Source organism: Poecilia latipinna, unplaced genomic scaffold, assembly GCF_001443285.1.
Source record: "Poecilia latipinna isolate Pla-1442-1.1 unplaced genomic scaffold, P_latipinna-1.0 Scaffold37, whole genome shotgun sequence".
Classification (NCBI taxonomy): domain Eukaryota; kingdom Metazoa; phylum Chordata; class Actinopteri; order Cyprinodontiformes; family Poeciliidae; genus Poecilia; species Poecilia latipinna.
Genome location: NW_015112653.1, coordinates 1 through 17,824, shown reverse-complemented (window position 1 = coordinate 17,824; position 17,824 = coordinate 1). Strand labels below are relative to the sequence as shown.

Here is a 17,824-nt window from a genome sequence, read left to right as displayed (position 1 = left end):
ACCAACATAAAATGTATTAATTCATAAATATCATGTCTGAGGAAAGTCCAAGGATTGAAGTACATGCACTTATTTTGCAGGAAAAAATTTTGGGATTAAACGGGTTAAGTAAATAAATAAGCAAGTAAGTCAATAAGTAAGTACATTTTATTTATATAGCCTTTCTCAGACATCAGTCACAAAGAACTTCACAGTAAAAATAGTAAAAAAAAAACAAAACACCCAAACAATAGTATACAGGTTTAAAAAACTACCACATATTTGGACATATGATAGAAAAAGAAACTAATATGATCAGACAAGGAGATTGACAAAGTATTGAGCTTCATACGTCGTCCTGTTACCATAGGCTGACTTTGTCTTTTTGTTCATAAACAAATTGTAATTATGATCAGTAGTGATTTCTCATCTCTTTGTCTCTGATTCCCAGTGTTTAACAGCTCAGAACATCATTTCATTTTAACAATAAAATAGTCTGAGGGGTCAATCCAGTGGCAGCGCCTGTCTGCGTGCTTTAGTTTATTTTCCTCACTCAACCAACCTGAATTAAATAAAGGTTCATTAGCAGGCCTCTGCATAACTTTGCCACAAATCAGCCGTGTTGAAGCAAAAAAACACGTCTAAAACTGTCTGGACCTCTGTCTTTAAGCTCTCTGTCCTGGCATAGATGTTTTATTTTGTGTATATGGGTGAATCTAGGTCAGCAAAAAACATCACAGAGATGCTACAAAAAAAAAAAATCAATTTTGTGAGCTGACGTCTTCAGACAGGAAATAAAACACAGAAACATTTCAACAGCAAACCAACAGCAAATCCTGCAGGTTTTCACAAAATCACAGGCTGATCATTTGTTGAGTGAACAAACAAGCAGGACCAGATGTCAGAGCTGTGTTTAGAAGTGTGCAAACCCATTAAACAAGTTTATGGCTGAACCAAGAATAAACATGTGTGAGACAGCAAAGCTTCATGTGTTACCCCTGAGCGAGACATCAAAGAGTGCTGCAGCGGCTAACAGCACGCCTCTGCATGCTTCTTTGGCTTCCACAATTAGAGGATGCAACTAATTACATGCATATCTCTTAAAAACAGAGCGAAGGCAAACTAGTTGGCATGTACATGTATTTAATGCTCGTCTTGGCTTTCACAAACAGTGGTGTCATCCTGGCATACACATGTTTAAAACTGGACTCCGTCTCTTCCTGCATGGGTTTCAGGCAGACCAGTAAAGGATTAGAGTGAAAACCCAAACAAAATCCCCACCCCCACTTACAAACCCCCTCCTACTTCCAACAGTCGCCCCCTGTCTGTCTCAGAGCAGTGTCTTTTCGCAGAGTGTCAACCCACCTCCAGAAATTCAGAGGGGATGAAGGGGAAGCAAATTATGGGATACAAAGAGTAGCTGGAGCACAGAGAAAGGAGACTTTTAAGTCTTGGTTCTGAACACACATGAAATCCAGCGTGCTTTGAGTGAAAGCTCAACCAAGACGTGTTCCTTATCTGAGGAATTTAATGAAAGTGTATCTCAGGCAGGAATTGGTCAAAACTCCCCAGACTGAAAGTCAGACTCTCGGAGAAACAAAGCAGCGCAGGGCTGTTCAACTTTTCAGACATGCAGGCGCTTACTTTGGTCGGTGCTTTTTTCATCCTGCTCAACATCTCCTCTGGCAGCACAGAAGCTTACAGGTAAGTCAGACTAACAAAGAAAGCGATGCTTTCTGTGTTTTAACCCTGTCTGCAGCTAAATTTGATATATGGTTATGCAAGAAATTAGCTCCAAAATAACCAAGGACACTGAGAACAGCACATAAACAGGCTGTTTCAAGATCTCATTCTGTAGGTAAAGTTTAAAATGCTGTCCCTGCAGACAGATGATGATGAGTGTGGGTCTTCTAAATGTGGTGCAGCAACTGTTTGTAACCGAAGGGCACCTGTTGCGCCAAGGAGCTCCTACTCCCTGAGCTATTCCGGTTGATTTCTCGTCCAGTCTCAGATTCCTCCTCTCCCTCGGGGGCAAGCTGCTTTTAGAATCCCAAATCCCACAACATCTAAACATCTGGGATATCAAAGCTTACCTTCAAGCTTTAAGATAAAGACAATAAAGGTGAGAGGAGCAGCCTTTAGATTTAGCTTTTTTTTTTTTTGTAATTCAATCAGTGGAACATAAAAAAAATGTTTAATTCAACTAAAAATACATTTCTGCAATGTAATATTTGATGACTGTGGGTTATTTTAAGTGCAATGCTGATCCCTTCCACACAACTGAGAATAGCTTGGCACTAGAAATGCATTTGACTCCAGAACTCACACAAAGATAAAAGTACAGCTGAAAACTGGCTTGTGCATGCGGTGTCAATATGCATCATGTGGAGAGTCTAATTTGTGCTTTCCACCATCCTTTCTGCTGGAGGTCGCTCCACAGGAAGCCCTACTTCTATCCTTAAACAGGCTAAAGAGCAGATGCGTTTTATTGGTTGTTGTTTTCAAGGTACTAGTCGAAAACAGATGCTGAAAAAAACTTTCTTTGAGAAAGGAGCTGATTTTGTGTGAAGACGTTTGGATATAAAAGGGGGAGAGTTTGTTTCTTAATGCTTGATCCTCGAAACAGAGCGTATCATTAATGATGTGGCGGATTAAACACCCATTTCCTCACTTCTTCTTCCACAAAGGCACCATCGACAAGTTCATGCCGGAAGCCAAGCAGGCGTGTGTCGCTATGGAAAGAGGCTGGAGTGCTGCTATGGCTGGGTGAAAAACAATAAAGGGCAGTGCGAGGGTAGGATCTCTACATATTTAAATGAAAATATAATTTATTGATATTTTCTGGGGGAAAAAAAAACAAGGATAAGCAATCACACACTGTATTTTTATGGGAGTATTTGTGATAGATCAATAAATAAAATAATAAATAGTTTGGAAGTGGAAGGAAAAGGATTTATGGTTTTCAAATACAAATCTGAAAAGTGTGTCATACTTGAATGCAGCCACTTTTTGAAAGGTATTTAGCGCCATCCATCTACTTCAGACCAAAACATTTAACCCTATTAAAAAAGCATGTTGTTGTCATCACCATGCTTTATCATAGGGATGGTGTGTTCAGGGTGATGCAGTGTTAGCTTCTTGCCACACTTAGAATTTGGTATGTAAGCTAAGACATTCAATTTTGCTCTCATCTGACCACTTTTGCTTTGTGTCCTTCTAGGATTTTAAATTAATGGGTTTTTTTTCGTGTCTGGCAGGCAACAAAACCTTGGTAGGTTTGTGCTTCTGCCATAGTCTAAACGTTTTTTGAATGCTAGACTGAATAGTAATCTGTTAGATGTTTGAAGTTTGGGAAAACCTAACATTAGGTTCTTCCACATCTTCCTCCCTGACCTCTCTGCTGTACTCCTGGGTCTTCATGATGCCGTCTGTTCAATAATATCCCTCAACAAACCTCCAAGGCTTTACACTAGCTTACACAGCATACATGTGAACTCTGTTTACCAGGTAACTTCCTGAGGCAATTAGTTGCACTGGATTTTAGTTGATAATGTCAGACTGAAGGGGACTGAACACAAATGTACAACACACTTTTTACTCAGAAACTGTTTTGAAAACCATCCAGGAATTTCCTCTCACTTCACAATTTTGTGCAACTTTGTGTTTGTCTAGAATAACACTTCTATTCCGTTCTGTTCTGAAACACAATGCAATTTGTGGTTGTAACTAGACAAAATGCAGAAAGATTCAAGGGATATGGTTGTTTTTAACAAGGTACTGGAAGAATACTGCCTCTCATGCTTTTGAATGTTGTTCTTTTCATCAAAATTTCTTGACCCACAAAATCCGGAGGAAATGCCTGCATAATAGAAATGTGTGGTTTGACTGCAGTCCACCACTCTCGACCACTAATATGTCTGGTATATCGTGGTATTTTCTCCATGTTAAATGTTTTACCAGCTCAGTGCGAGCACGGCTGCAAGCATGGCGAGTGTGTTGGTCCCAACAAATGCAAGTGTTTTCCTGGATACACTGGAAAAACATGCAATCAAGGTGGGTAATTACCAGGTCAGTGAGGAAGGGGATGGGTAACATAGGTCTGACTGGGTTCAGATTAATGTAGCTTCAATTTGTTAAAGTACATTACTTTTCCACACCATTTTTAGATGTTTAAACTTAGATGTAAATGTGATCCTTTTGGGTTTTTTTTTTTTCTAGATCTGAATGAGTGTGGCCTAAAACCTCGTCCCTGTGAGCATCGCTGCATGAACACTCATGGTAGTTACAAGTGCTACTGTCTAAATGGATACATGCTGATGTCTGATGGATCATGCGCAAGTGAGATCTTTTCCTCCCTCCCACGTACCATTACTTCAAATGTAAAGTAAAATTCAAAACTCAATGTCTGAGCATGTCCGTTACTTTAATGCGCTCAGATTCCAGGACGTGCTCTATCGCTCACTGCCAGTACGGATGTGAGGAAGTAGAGGGGGAGATTCGCTGCCTCTGTCCATCTGCAGGTCTCCAACTAGGCCAAGACGAGAGAACATGTGTAGGTGAGCTGCCATGTTAACGAGGAGGACTATTCAACTTCAAAAGGAGGAATAAAGAGAATGACTTTGCCTTTCAATGTCTCGTATGGGATACTCATTTTCCCGGATAAGGTCGTAACTTTGCACTGTCAGGCTGGTAGATTATAAATGCAATAAGGTTTTATTCTTCTCTGTTTGAGCTACGACTGAGCCAGACTACACATAGATCACAAAATCCTAAGCAGTCCAACTCTTCCAGTTTTAGATTACCTAATTTCCACGGTGCTTCTGATCTAACACATTCAGCAGCAATTTGACAAGAAAAGCTAGGCTTTCACTTTTAAGGTGAGCCAAAAACTAACCGAGCCCAGATGTCCTGTACAGTGCTGATGGGACACAGTCTGACCCTGTACTCCACATTAAATTTCAACTTTGGCTGCACCAGATTGGATGAAAAAAACATGCCCAGATTTTTAGCGGTTAACCACGGATTTATTATCAAACAGTAACAATAAAGCCATAACTATGTGGCTTAATGAAAAGGAGAATAAAATATAAAATCTAATTTATGGACCCCTCAATAGGGAGCTTGACTTCAACAAAAATGTTTCCTTGTTGAATATCTTTTTTTTTTTCTCTCTCTCTTCAGATATCGATGAATGCACAACTGGGAAGAACCTGTGCCCACACAACAGACAGTGTGTGAACACCTTTGGCAGTTACTACTGCAAGTGCCAGAATGGCTACGATCTGAAATACGTCAACGGCAAATATGACTGTGTAGGTGGGTCTACGAGGTGTTCTTTAAGGTCAAACGTCTGCTATTAATGATGCTTTTGAAAGTACAAGTGGCGTTCTCCCGATTGCAGATCTCGATGAGTGTGCAGATGAAACCCACAAGTGCAGCCAACATGCCGTCTGTCTGAACACTCACGGGTCTTACAGGTGTCGGTGCAAACCTGGCTTCAGAGGCAATGGCTTTGAGTGCTCTGGTAAGGGAATAATTTAAAGCAACCGCTTTTATGAATGCTTCTCAAACTGTACAGAAACAAGTAAGAAGCAGAAAGGAAGAGGGCTTCCCCAGATCAAAGCAGCAAGTCAGACTGGTCAGAAGTAGTTTCACAGCTGCACATTTCATTTAGATTATTTAACCATCAGCGAGCGGGAACATAGCCAAGGCGAGTTTCCTGCTTTTGGAGTTCACTCGATGTTAAAGGCTTTAAGAGTCTCGGATTGAAAACACACCTGTGTAAATATGAAACTTCACTGTAACCGGCTCATTTTGGAGAGAATGAGAAGAAAAGACAAAGCTGTGCTCTTTGAAGTAGGACTGAGATCACAATAAACCTCCGACTCTCGAGGTCGGAGGTTTCAGCGCAAATGAAGATGCGTTTATTTTTTTTTTATAGCCAAGCCATTTTATCAGAGGTCATGGGATGGAGACAAAGGCAGTGCAGATGATTCCCTCAATGGTGAGATGATATGTGAGGATGATTTCTTGTGATGCTTTACTTTTCCTTACGTTGGCTTATTTTGTCTGTCTTGCTCGCAGCTGGAAATGTGCCACCACAATAACCATTGCTTGAAACTTCCAGCATGACAGAGCTGATATGAGAGATCACGTTTGCATCTAAAGCACTAACATTTCATTTTAATTTAATTTAATTTTCTAGCCACTCTTAATCTGCATGCAGATTTCACAGGCTGCTTTTTGTTCTGCTTCCGTAAAAAAAAAAAAAAAAAAAAAAAAAAAGTGACCTTATTGGTAAGAAGCTGCAAGGAAGCCGAGAGCAATAACAGCAGCTGCAGAATGCATATAAACAACAAACAGGTCCTGGTAAAATACTAATTTTTAACTGCACATCCATGTCCGTGTGTTTCGGTTCCCTTTCCTGTCTGCAGTCATCCCAGACTCCCAGGTGAGGCCAGAGATCCTGGGAGGAAAGTTAAGCAACGAGGAGATAAAAAATGCCATCCCTGAAACAGTCCCGACGCCGTCCCCCAAGGTCCTCCATCAACCTTTCGACTACGATGGAGAGGTCTACGTTGGGACCCCGACGGAGGAACGAAAAGAGGAATTTCCTGAGGAGAAGGAGGAGGAAGAGGAAGAGGAAGAAAACCAGCTCAACCCAAGGGGAGATGTTTTCAGTGAGTGTCTGCTCTGTAGCTGTCCTGTTGTAAATCGCAGTCAGAAATTCTGGTCTACGTTCAACACATTGACCAGCAGCTGAAATAAACATCAGCTCAGGATGAAGTTCTTGACCAAAGAAGCAGTAAAGGAAGGGTTGATGCCTCAGACTGCATTACCTTTGACTCTGAGCCTCTGAGGTTGGCCAGTGAATGGATTCCCATTGCACTGGAAACAGAGATATACCTAAATATTAACGTAAAGCATCAAAAATAGTGTTTATGCTGTCAGTCACTGTTACTGTGCAGCAGAACGATCCTGGGTTCAAATCCCACAAATGGCCCCTTCTGAATGGAGTTTACCCGTTCCGTGTAGCCCAGCTTGGAGACTCAAGCACCATAGCAAGGATTAAGCTTTTTGCATCGATACACTAAAATATTTGCCCATTGCCCTCTGCAACATAACTCAAACCAGATCAGACTGGATGAAAAGCTTGGTGCACTCCTTCAGTGTGTCCCAGGATGAATTTCAAGCACACTGCCAGACTAAATGCAGAGCTCTAACGGTGGCGTGAATGCATGAGCGACTGTAGTATGAGGCGCTTTGGGGTCCTCTTGACTTGAAAAAGCACTATGCAAGTACAAAGCCAGTTACCATTTACCATTTACTGTCAGCTCTAACCTGATAGTAAAATGTTTAGATTCTCTCACACTATATTTGTTAAAGGAAATAGAGATAGAACCAACCGAATGAGAAGCCAGCAATGTAGAGCTGATATAATATTTCTCTTTACCAGATATAAATGCGTAGAAGAACAGAGGTCATGTTGTAGCATTCATTTCTCTTAGAAACCTGACAACTGAGGTTGCCTTTCACCTCCCCGCTTGATCTTCGTGAAAATACAAGTCTCTGTGTTAGACCTGTGATAGCAAGAGGAGACAAGTCCCAAGACATCCATCACCTCTGGGAAGGATTTTTTTTTTTTTAAATCTTCTGGCATGTGCAAGCCTTAGGATAAAACTCATCTTGAGCATGCTTCTTAGTCTCACAATGGGGTGTAGGAGGGAAGGAAGATTGCGAAGCCCCCACAACCCTTTTATTATGTTTTCCCCCAAACAGCTGTTGTGCTAAAAGACTTTGCCTCCCAGTAGGAAAAGCCTGTCATCACCACTCTAGGCCTCTCTCACACCAGCCCCACTGTGAGCTGAGCAGGTTCTGTAACCCCAGCTGTCACTCATCTGAGTCTCAAAGGGCTGGTTTGCTGCAGGAGCTTTAAAATGCTTGGGAGAGGGGGGTTCAAACCTAAAGTCGAAGCTCCATTTTAAAACATTACGGCAAATGGAGAACAGGTCCGCACCTGTTGGTTAAAAAGCCCCACTGGACCATTGACAGCATCAGAATCTCTATTTGGAAAGCTAAAGAAGAAACAGCTATTTAAAAAAAAAAAAAAATCAATTGTGCCATTATAAATACTCTTTTCAGGGTTGTTCATGAAAGTGTCTAAGCCGAGTCAATGCCTCCCTACATCGCAGCCTGTGAAAACATACTTTCATTCAACGTCCCGATTGGTACTTAAAGGTATAGTTCTCCCACATTCCAGCTAAAACAAGAGGTCGTATGCCTGGCCCCTATAGGTTCTGTCTGATTCTCAGCAAACAGAGTCTAATCTCCCCATTATCAGCAGGAAGCTGAGGCTGCCTACTCATCACAGAGCTGCCAACTCTCTGTTGACTGGATATGTGTAAAAGCAATAGATCAAGATCAGGAAGGTTTACTGAACAATTGTAAATGTCCCCGTTTCAGGGATAGAGGAGTCAATAGGTCAGTCAATGTAAATAAGCTGTTATTCAAACAAAATACATAAAATTAGAAGGATAAATCTTGCTTAGGAAGAAAGTAGCTGAAAACCCTACTTTATATATATATATATATTATACTACACTCAATGATTGTGTTTTTTTATTTTTATTGAAAAGACCATTGTTCAAATATCATAAACAAAAAGAGAGTGATGATTTTATCATTTAATAAGTGAAGCATTATATTCACTCATACAATGCCCAAGCATTTTATTTTACTTTTTTAAATAATCTTACAGTTTTACATGCTAGTTTTTTTTATTTTTTGGCTGGGGTCTATTTTTACACCTAAACATGTGATCCTGGAGGAGGAAAAGTCCAAGGAGGGGATATAGATGAAGCCACTGGATTTAAAAAGCGTGACCTTTACCTGAACAAAATCATTGTTTTAAATCGATTTGACAGCATATAAATGAAGACTTTTGTGTTTATGACTTCTTTGATGATATAAAGATTTAATATGTAGTGTTGACCTTGTGTGGTTTCAGACTGGCCAAGTTCTGAGTAGGTTTTAGCTTAAACATTATTTCTAACTTTGCTTCTGTCTTTCCAAACTGTGGTATTTCAAACTGATGTTTAGTTCAGCTAATGACAATTTGGCCAAACCCCACTTCATGAGGAAAAAACAACTCACTTTTCCTTAAAAAGTTAAATCATGTCAAAAACTCCCAACTTTCATAGCTTGAAAAATCAGTGGATTGAAAAAAAAACTGTTTATTTATCTATTTTTTCTTCTCTAAATTCAGTATCAGAGGACTTTGAGTCAGTGTTTGGCCCGCCCACAGAAGTCAAAGAAATCTACATTGAACCACCTCAGGAAGGTAATCAAAAACATGTTTTAAACACAATAAAAATGGTCTGTGGGTGGCCGATTGTAAAAGTGTACGACCGTTTGACTTTTTTTCCAACTAGAATATTTCCTGGACTGCAACTTTGATCAGGGAGCCTGTGAATGGGTCCAAGATAAAACCGATGACATGGACTGGACTGTGGCATACCATGATAAGGGTGACGAAAGTGTGTTGCAAAATACTTATTGACTGTTTAGATGCAGCTACTAATATACCGTTGAATCCACTCAGGTGGCGAGTACTACATGGCTTTGAGTGGGCTGATCGGCGGCAGAGAAGACGTGGCCAAGCTGAAATTGCTTCTCAGTGACCGAGCCCAACATGGCAGCTTCTGCCTCACCTTTGACTACCGCGTGGCGGGTCATGACGTAGGCTCGCTCAGGGTGCTGCTGGACAACAATGCTTACCCTGTGTGGGAGCAGAGCCAAAGCAAAAACCAGAGCTGGCAAACAGAATTCCTCACTGTGGCCTGGAAGGAAGAGGCCCCACAGTCTGTGAGTCACTGTTTTATGAAAAACATTTTTCTTAGATTTTATTGTCATCACGAAGAAACTGACTTTAATAACAGCTATGCATGGACGTCACGACAAATACTCGGCGCGCTATCAATTATGTAGACCTAAAATTCTGTTTATTCGACTGGAGTGTGTTGAAACGAATTTTGCAACTTAATAATACAAAGATTCAACCAAATGTCTTTCAGATTATCTTTGAGGCTCAACGCGGGAAAGGCATTGGAGGCGAAATAGGGTTGGATAACGTTGTGCTGACCTCAGGGCCCTGTCAAGAGGATGCAGGTCCAGTCTTTTAGGAAAAAAACGAAAACATCAAGGATTATTGTGCTTCAATAACCTGCACAGTCAGATTATGTACAACAAGTGCATGCAAGTTTGCTTTCACTCCATTCTGGTACATTGATCTGCAACGTTCTTTATTTTAAGTTAATAGCTAGTCTAAATAAAACACAAATGACTCATATCTCAGGAACAGATGGTAGAGCTAACTTTGTCAGTTTGTTCAAACAGTATTGTGCTTAACTTGCTGTGTATGTGACAGTACGTTAGTGAAGTAAACTACATAAGATGCAAGATGTAATGTGAATGAAATTGTAGATGACGTAAGTTTTTGAAGGCTTTTTTGTTGAAACGATAAAAGGTGTCAGTTTGTATATGCTGCGACATTTGTATTGAAAATATGGTGTATGGTTACAATAAACATGTTTTTTTTCTAATAGTGGAAAAGATTATTCCTTTTAATATTTTTTTTCTATTCAATCATGAAGAACTATATTTCATCTATGTATTTCATGTTAGTTAAATAAAATGCACACTGGAAGACAGCTTGTCTTCCTGTGTGCATGTCTTCATGTTGTGCTGGCACAACATGACCTAGATGTCTTGTTTCTCGATTGGGATGTCGTATTTATGGCTTTATTTTTTCTGACACATACAATGTTTGACAATGTAGTCCCAAAAAAGCACAATATTATTCTTATCAGACCAGATTACCTTCTTGCAGACGTTTGATGTGTCCCCACATTGCTTGTAGCAAACATTAAACAATACTCTTGTTTGTTTTGTTTTTTTCAAAAATGTTACAATCTTGCCACTCTTTCAGAAACGCAAGACTTGTGGAATGCAAAAGTTATAGTTAATTCTGCCAACAGATTTTGTTCTTCTAGCACTGTGTCTTTGTTTGAAGCTCCTGAGTTGTTATGGGCATAGCTTGTACAGCCCATCAATTTAAGTGGATTTCTATATCTTCTTAGGCTTTCCCAGTTGTGTCCTACATTTTTAGTTAGATTTTAGAATGATGGACTGAACAGAACCCTGTGAATGTCTTGAAGTTTAGAATATTGTTTTATAACCTAATACCACTTTAAATTACTGCACAATACATAACTTGTCTGGCATGTATTCTGATCTTCCTTATGCAGCGTATTTACTAAGAACTCTAAGACAAACTGGATGTGTTATGCAGGGAACTAGTTCCACTGGAAACATTGTACCCTGGTGCTACCCTGGTGCAGAAAGACACTTCGTCACAGGGCCCTCTGATCACCACCAGCAGGAAATGTGGGTGAACTGTCTTGCCCGAGGACACAACAGTTAAAGCTTGCAGTTGTAACATGACAACACCTGAAAGTATTCAAGGCGGTTAAATACTTCTGCTTGACTTTTCGTAGTGTCTTAGCACTACAGAGGACAGACACTGCCTAAATGTCACCATCTAGCGGTCAAACGTAATTACTACAAAAACCTACAAGAAAAGTAGTGTTTGCTGTCGGTGTAAATTAAGTAAAGGAACGATAATTTTTTACTTTTTTTTTTTTTAAGAAAACGTGGCATCGAGTATTCTCACAAATAAATATAAATATAAGGTATGGAAGTTGAAAAGGGCTTGAGTTCTTATTGCAGCCCTTGTTGTGTTTCTATTAAGATCACATGATCTAGTGGCTAGCTGCGTTATTAGCACAGTCTCTGGGAGTTGAACAGGAAACGCCGTGAGCTGACGTTATTTGAGCTGTCAAACGAAAGAAATCATTATATTCAAAAGATTTATTTTTAATTGTTAGCATTATTTTAGCAGCTATCTGATTAGAACTGCGAAGCACGTTAGGAGAAATCGTCTCGGTAAGTAAAGCCAGGCTAGCTAGTTTAGTTCTTCATTAACCTTTCCATCTGTTGTCTATTTTCAACTTAGCCTAGCACAGCCTAAGCTTAGCTAGTCTTTAGACCTGGAATAATATGTCTTTCAAATTAGTTGCTACGTTTTACAGGAGGTTAATGTTTTTGTACGTTATGGCGACAAGTTAGGCCTTCATAGATTAACGGTGTACGTTTTTATTGCTATTTTCATCCGTAACTTCTGCCCTGAAGCGTATGTTAATCGGGAGAATGACTGCTTGTCATTGTGTTTCATATAGATGGATGTTCTCTATATGGCTGCCATCATCAAAATTAAGCAAATGAGCATGTGATTTAACACTGTGGCTAACAGCATATGATCTGGCCCAGTGGAGGAAGACAACGTCAAACTGGGGTAAGAATAAATGATAGTTATCCTATTTTGGGTCAGCGCTATAAAGTGAGATATCTTTACATGTAAACCTCAATAAATTCAATATACCTGGAAAGCTTATTTATTTTAGAGATTCAGTTTTGGTGATGTTGTAATTTACTGAATACAGTCCTGTGTTATCTTTCTTTTAGGTAAACAGTTTCACTCTGTTTGATAAGTAGTTAATAGCCATGACTGCAAGGAAGTCCCTGCTTAAAGTAATCTTGCTTGGTGATGGTGGCGTTGGAAAGAGCTCCATAATGAATCGGTACGTCACCAACAAGTTTGATGCCCACCTCTTCCATACTATTGGTGTCGAGTTCCTAAACAAGACCCTCGAGGTGGACGGGAATCAGGTAACCCTACAGATCTGGGACACTGCCGGCCAAGAGCGCTTTCGCAGCCTGAGGACTCCTTTTTATCGTGGCTCCGATTGCTGTCTGCTAACCTTCAGCGTGGATGATAACCAGAGTTTTCTCAACTTGAGCAACTGGAAGAAAGAGTTCATCTACTATGCTGATGTCAAGGAGCCTGAGAACTTCCCATTTGTGGTATTGGGCAACAAAGTGGACGTGACAGAGAGGCAGGTGTCTACCGAGGAAGCTCAGATGTGGTGCCAGGAAAATGGTGACTACCCGTACTTTGAGACCAGCGCCAAGGATGCCACAAATGTAGCTGTGGCTTTTGAGGAAGCGGTCCACAGAGCGCTGGCTGCAGATGACAAAGCGGATCACCTCATCCCCACAGACACGGTCAAGCTCCACAGAAAGCCCCGCTCTGCTACTTCTTGCTGTTCATAAAATCCTGAAGCTATCACTAATAATCCTCTGATATGCCTGTCATGTTTTGAGGCTGTAGGCATAATATGCTGTAGTAATAAATTATGCTACTAGCTTTTTTTTTTTTTTAATTATTATTGTTATTTCTCCAAGGTTCATTGATCCCGACACAAGAAACACTAACTCCATTCATGACCCATTACAAATAAACTTAAGGAACTTTTGCATTGATTTAGCTTTGGCATGTTTTAAAATTCTTTATGCATTAAAATATAGTAAATGTTCCAGTTTTCTGCCGCCATAATGACACACACTGCTTAGATGTGAGTGCAAAATATTATCGGGCTTCCAAATGTGATTGTGCAACACAATTGCAGAGTCTAATTGCATCATATTAAAATCATTTGTATCACCCAATAACTTTCTAATGATTATGAATGATCTAAATCCCGTCTTTAGAAAAGCTAACCACAGAGACGTTTGATTACTGCCCCTTAAAACTGTGTAATGTATTTGCATCATAAATAAATTAAAGCTGTGTTGGAGAAACTGTCATGAACATGTTTCCTTTTGGGAATAAACTTAAAGAATAACTTGCATGACAAATTTGAGCCTTCAAGTTTCTGCAAATCTTTGTGTTCTGAAGCCTAGATGATGTTCACATTAGATTTTTTTTTTTTTTGTAAATATGAAAGTTTTTTTTTGGCTCCATTTTAAAAACTAAACCTCTATTGAAGTTCTTAGTCAAAATATATATGACCAAAACTAATATAGAAAGTTAATGTTTGTATAGAGGGCCATAATTCAACAAATAATGTGTCAAATATTTATGTGGTACTTTAAAACTGGAATAAACACAATAAATTTGAATTTTTATCTAAAGGTCTCCAATTTTTAAAACACAAATTATTCAATCTTAAACATTTTAGGTGTTTTTTCATTGTTTGCAATGCAACAATCCATCACAAAATAATTTAAAATGTTATCGTGGATCATCAATCTGACTCGCAAGATGTGATCACAATAATCTACACACCATTTTTGACTATATACCAATGAACTTTTCTATTGCATTGCCAGCTGACTTTGATGGATAAAGTGTACTGATAAAGTACATTCAGGATGTGCTGCAACTATTACATGTGTGTTATATAATTTCCATTTTTGACTTAATTTTTTTTTTTTAGAGACATTAAAGGCAAATTTTAAATGTATATATTGTCAGTGTTGGACGTTATCAGATAGGTATTTAAAATTAGACACAATCGGCTTGGTTTGATCAGCCTGTTAGTAGCATGAATATTAACTGCTTACAAGTTAGTTTATTGTTCTGGAGATTAAACTAAAATATCTTCCTGGGGAGATCTAATTTGTTTGTGCTGTCTTGATTTTGCTATAATAATGCATATAATAAAAGTTATTCCAAAGTAGAAAAAAAAATCTCACATTTAAAATAAAATCTCTATCATTTTGTACAAATTTCTTTTAGCCATATTTTTTATTTAATGCTACAGAAAAAGAACAGACAAGCATTTTTAGATTTTTATATATACAATGAGAAGAATACGTTCAGATCTTGGTGTGGCATGATTAACTTAGGAGATGTTTCTTTCCAAGAAACTGGACTTTTCGCTCAAATGCAGTCGAGCGAATCGGGGCGTTGATTTCATAGAAAGGATTCATTGCAAACTGGAAGATAAAACATAATTATAAGACAGTCAGTCTACCAAATTAGGGTTAATAGAGTCACACAGAACACAACTCACCTTAATGTATAAATCATACACATCGTTAAAAAAGTTCTTGATTCCATCTTCTTGTCGAACGTCGTGCAGCATGATGAATCTTATTTGTATGGCAGTTAATTAAAGAAAATAAACCAAGGCAAATGTGATAAACATGCAAATAAAAAAGGTAAAAGACACAACTATTATGTTGTTTAATATAGCGGTTATCAACATGCCTGGCACCACTTAGATACGTTGTGTCCAATGAATGGAAAAAGATGGACGTTTTGCGTTTCTGAGTAAAAAAAAACAAAAAAAAAACATTTACCAGCTACACTAAAAACTGTTTTTAAATATTAAACTTAGAAAAAAAAAATAGATCATTCACAAAAGGATATGTCCTGCTGTGACGAAGGCCGAGACAAACCACTCGTTGAACTTGTCCACAGTTTTTAGGTACATGCTGTTGGACAGCCACATGTTCTCGTCCACCAAGTCTAGGGCAGCGTGTGCGATGAACTGGTTGAGGTGACGATGGTCGTCCTGTGGTCAATGAAGCACATCTTGTAAATGAGGATCATGAATACAAAAAGTTCTAATGAATCTTGAAAAGTATGAGAACGTAGCAATCAGCTTTATGAGAGACTGTTAGAAGGGTTAGCTCAACTGCAAAGCATGCAGAGCTGTATCTATGTTTATAACTTGTAGAAAAGAACCTTGTACTGTACAAAAAGGAAACGAGTGATTAAGACAAGTTATGACAACGTTCTATTACTTTTTTTAAAGTTTCTTGCTGTGCACCTTCTAGATGCAGAGCTTGTAGATTACAACGTGTTTAATAAACTAATAAGCTATTAAAAAGGATGTTTAATAATGAAAATAAGCAACAAAAAATGTGGAACTTTCTGTTCAGTTTTATGAAAGCTGCAGCTTTTTGAAATACAAACTGTTAGACACTTGAACAGTTAGTGGCATCCGATGTCTGCTTGATGCAAAGAGAGATTCCAAATCACAACCATCACATAAGATGTTTGTTTTAAGTTTCAGGGTTGGAGCAATGTTTTAATACACCTAAAAGGCAGACCAAAAAATACTTAAAAAAAAAAAAAGGGAAGAAAAACAGTTGGACTTTGTTTTGCATAATTACTTTCAAACGCATCTCAGGAAGTTATTGCTAATTTTTTTTTCGGTATTTCACGCCAAGTCCATCTCCGCAGCTGCAGCTGGACAATGGTATATTTCGAATATTTTTTTTTTTCTGTTCACTTAGTAACTAACATGTTAATGTCAGAATGTTCACATTTGTCCAACTCGGTTACTGCATGTTTTAAAAGTATACAAGTTTTCCATATCAGATTTGTTTTTCAGTTGAATTGCCCAGAACAAACGTCACATATCACCACAAAAATACATTGTTATTACACCTCGGATAGCCAGGTACCGTCATTTTGATACTTAACAAAATTGTCTGAATTTACTATCTATAATATATTTTAGTGAGTCTTATTAAAAATATTTCTGTTTAAGGAAGTTAGCATATTTTTTAAGGGATGAGTGCACTTACTACCTTTGATTCAGATTTCCCGGTAGGTAAAAACTCCATCTCAAACACAGGATTGTCATGATGACCGACCATAACAAAGTAAAAGCTTCCCGACATCGTATAGTTATCTTCTTAGCAAATCAATAGATGCCCTGTAGTTAATGAAAAACAAACAAAATCAAATAAATGATCTTTAGAGACATACGAAATGACGTGTATACATTTGAACTAAACAGACAACACAAGAGATTCTTTAAGGGATTGTTTCGCTATCAAAGTAAACAGGATCCAAATTAAGGTCCAAAGGAAAATTGAAGACGTATATTTTAAATACCCCAGTTTTTCTTTACCCGTTGAACTCACTTCCTGAAGATGTGAAAGCGTAGTCGCAAAAAGATGACGACATTAAAAAAAAAAAAACGTTAGCTACCCATTTAAATTTATTTTGTCTTTTTTGGAATTTTTTTGGAGCATACTATTTTTGAAATTACATTACTAAATTGGGTCTGTGTAAAATTCTGCACGGATAAATGTGATATATCGAGAGCTATTTAAAAAATTAAAGGATTTATATAAGTTGCGTCATAGATGTGCGCCTGCCTGCTGCAGAATTTCCGTTGGCGAATTTAAATGTTTTGGGTTTACATCTTTAAAGGGAGCGGGTCGATTGTTTTGAGTTGTACAGTAACTGAAAAACAAATATATTTCTCTTTCGTCTGTTCGGGAATTAGGTTTTAAGAATAGTTAAGCTACTCTTCTACAAGCTGAGAAATTTGTCGATATTGAGGGATTTTCTTATTTTTTTTTTGTAATCGTTATGTCCTCGTCCAAGGAGGATGCGTTATCCCCAGAAGAGCTGAGGAAAAGACTCTATCAAACATTTAAAAAAAACGGAGTGCTTGACACACTAAAAGTAAGTAACATTAACCTCAGAGAGGCCACATAACGTCGTCTTCGTAGACGTGTGGTCACTTTATTCACTAATGCACCTTGTTCCTCTTCTCCTTTGGTTCTGATCCAGGTGCAGCTGAGGAATCAGCTCATCCAGGAGTTGAAGAGTCCACATTCCAAGGGACAAAATCCAGCTCTCAGGCCCCCACACGGGACATCCGATACTCTTTTACTTTCAGCTTGCAACACTATAGTAGCCGATCACCTCCGTACTTTAGGGTATGAGTACACACTTTCTGTATTCTGCCCCGAGAGTGGTGTGTGTAAGGACAAGGTGTGTATGACTGCTTTTATTCCCTTCTGCAGTTTTATGGTGATTCACAACCACCAATGTATTCTACGTGGTTTTTAGTTATTTACAAATAAAATTCTGACATTTGCCTTGCCTTTGCATTCAGCATCCCTTTAGTCTGAC

At 38.6% G+C, this 17,824-nt stretch overlaps 3 protein-coding genes across 11 annotated transcripts; 2 read left to right on the top strand and 1 right to left on the bottom strand.

The window, feature by feature from the left end:
* The first annotated feature begins 1,316 nt into the window (after positions 1 to 1,316).
* egfl6 (EGF-like-domain, multiple 6) lies at positions 1,317 to 10,582 on the top strand. Of its 2 annotated transcripts, XM_015044487.1 has the most exons (13): positions 1,317 to 1,683; positions 2,667 to 2,773; positions 3,940 to 4,032; positions 4,198 to 4,317; positions 4,416 to 4,535; positions 5,161 to 5,295; positions 5,381 to 5,503; positions 5,921 to 5,983; positions 6,414 to 6,659; positions 9,245 to 9,319; positions 9,411 to 9,506; positions 9,581 to 9,843; positions 10,053 to 10,582. In XM_015044487.1, exons 1-13 carry the CDS (start codon positions 1,610 to 1,612, stop codon positions 10,158 to 10,160), a joined length of 1,623 nt encoding a protein of 540 aa, XP_014899973.1. In that variant the 5' UTR covers positions 1,317 to 1,609; the 3' UTR covers positions 10,161 to 10,582. The 2 variants fall into 2 exon arrangements, with proteins under 2 accessions (XP_014899973.1, XP_014899980.1); XM_015044494.1 differs by lacking the exon at positions 5,921 to 5,983.
* A 1,015-nt stretch (positions 10,583 to 11,597) lies between these two features.
* On the top strand, positions 11,598 to 13,794 carry rab9a (RAB9A, member RAS oncogene family). Of its 5 annotated transcripts, none has more exons than XM_015044413.1 (4): positions 11,775 to 11,852; positions 11,936 to 11,982; positions 12,276 to 12,391; positions 12,562 to 13,794. In XM_015044413.1, exon 4 carries the CDS (start codon positions 12,601 to 12,603, stop codon positions 13,207 to 13,209), a length of 609 nt encoding a protein of 202 aa, XP_014899899.1. In that variant the 5' UTR covers positions 11,775 to 11,852; positions 11,936 to 11,982; positions 12,276 to 12,391; positions 12,562 to 12,600; the 3' UTR covers positions 13,210 to 13,794. The 5 variants fall into 5 exon arrangements, with proteins under 5 accessions (XP_014899925.1, XP_014899915.1, XP_014899899.1 ...); XM_015044421.1 differs by having other exon boundaries at positions 11,778 to 11,852; positions 11,939 to 11,982; XM_015044439.1 differs by lacking the exons at positions 11,775 to 11,852; positions 11,936 to 11,982 and adding an exon at positions 11,598 to 11,729.
* Positions 13,795 to 14,667: 873 nt separating this feature from the next.
* Positions 14,668 to 16,905, bottom strand: LOC106954728 (trafficking protein particle complex subunit 2). 4 transcript variants are annotated; one of them, XM_015044475.1, is made up of 5 exons: positions 16,822 to 16,905; positions 16,483 to 16,610; positions 15,314 to 15,458; positions 14,955 to 15,040; positions 14,668 to 14,877 (listed from the first exon to the last, which is right to left on the bottom strand). In XM_015044475.1, the coding sequence occupies exons 2-5, from the start codon at positions 16,573 to 16,575 to the stop codon at positions 14,779 to 14,781; spliced, it is 423 nt and encodes a 140-aa protein (XP_014899961.1). In that variant the 5' UTR covers positions 16,576 to 16,610; positions 16,822 to 16,905; the 3' UTR covers positions 14,668 to 14,778. The 4 variants fall into 4 exon arrangements, with proteins under 4 accessions (XP_014899961.1, XP_014899945.1, XP_014899951.1 ...); XM_015044459.1 differs by having other exon boundaries at positions 16,809 to 16,877; XM_015044465.1 differs by having other exon boundaries at positions 16,793 to 16,865.
* Positions 16,906 to 17,824: the final 919 nt, after the last annotated feature.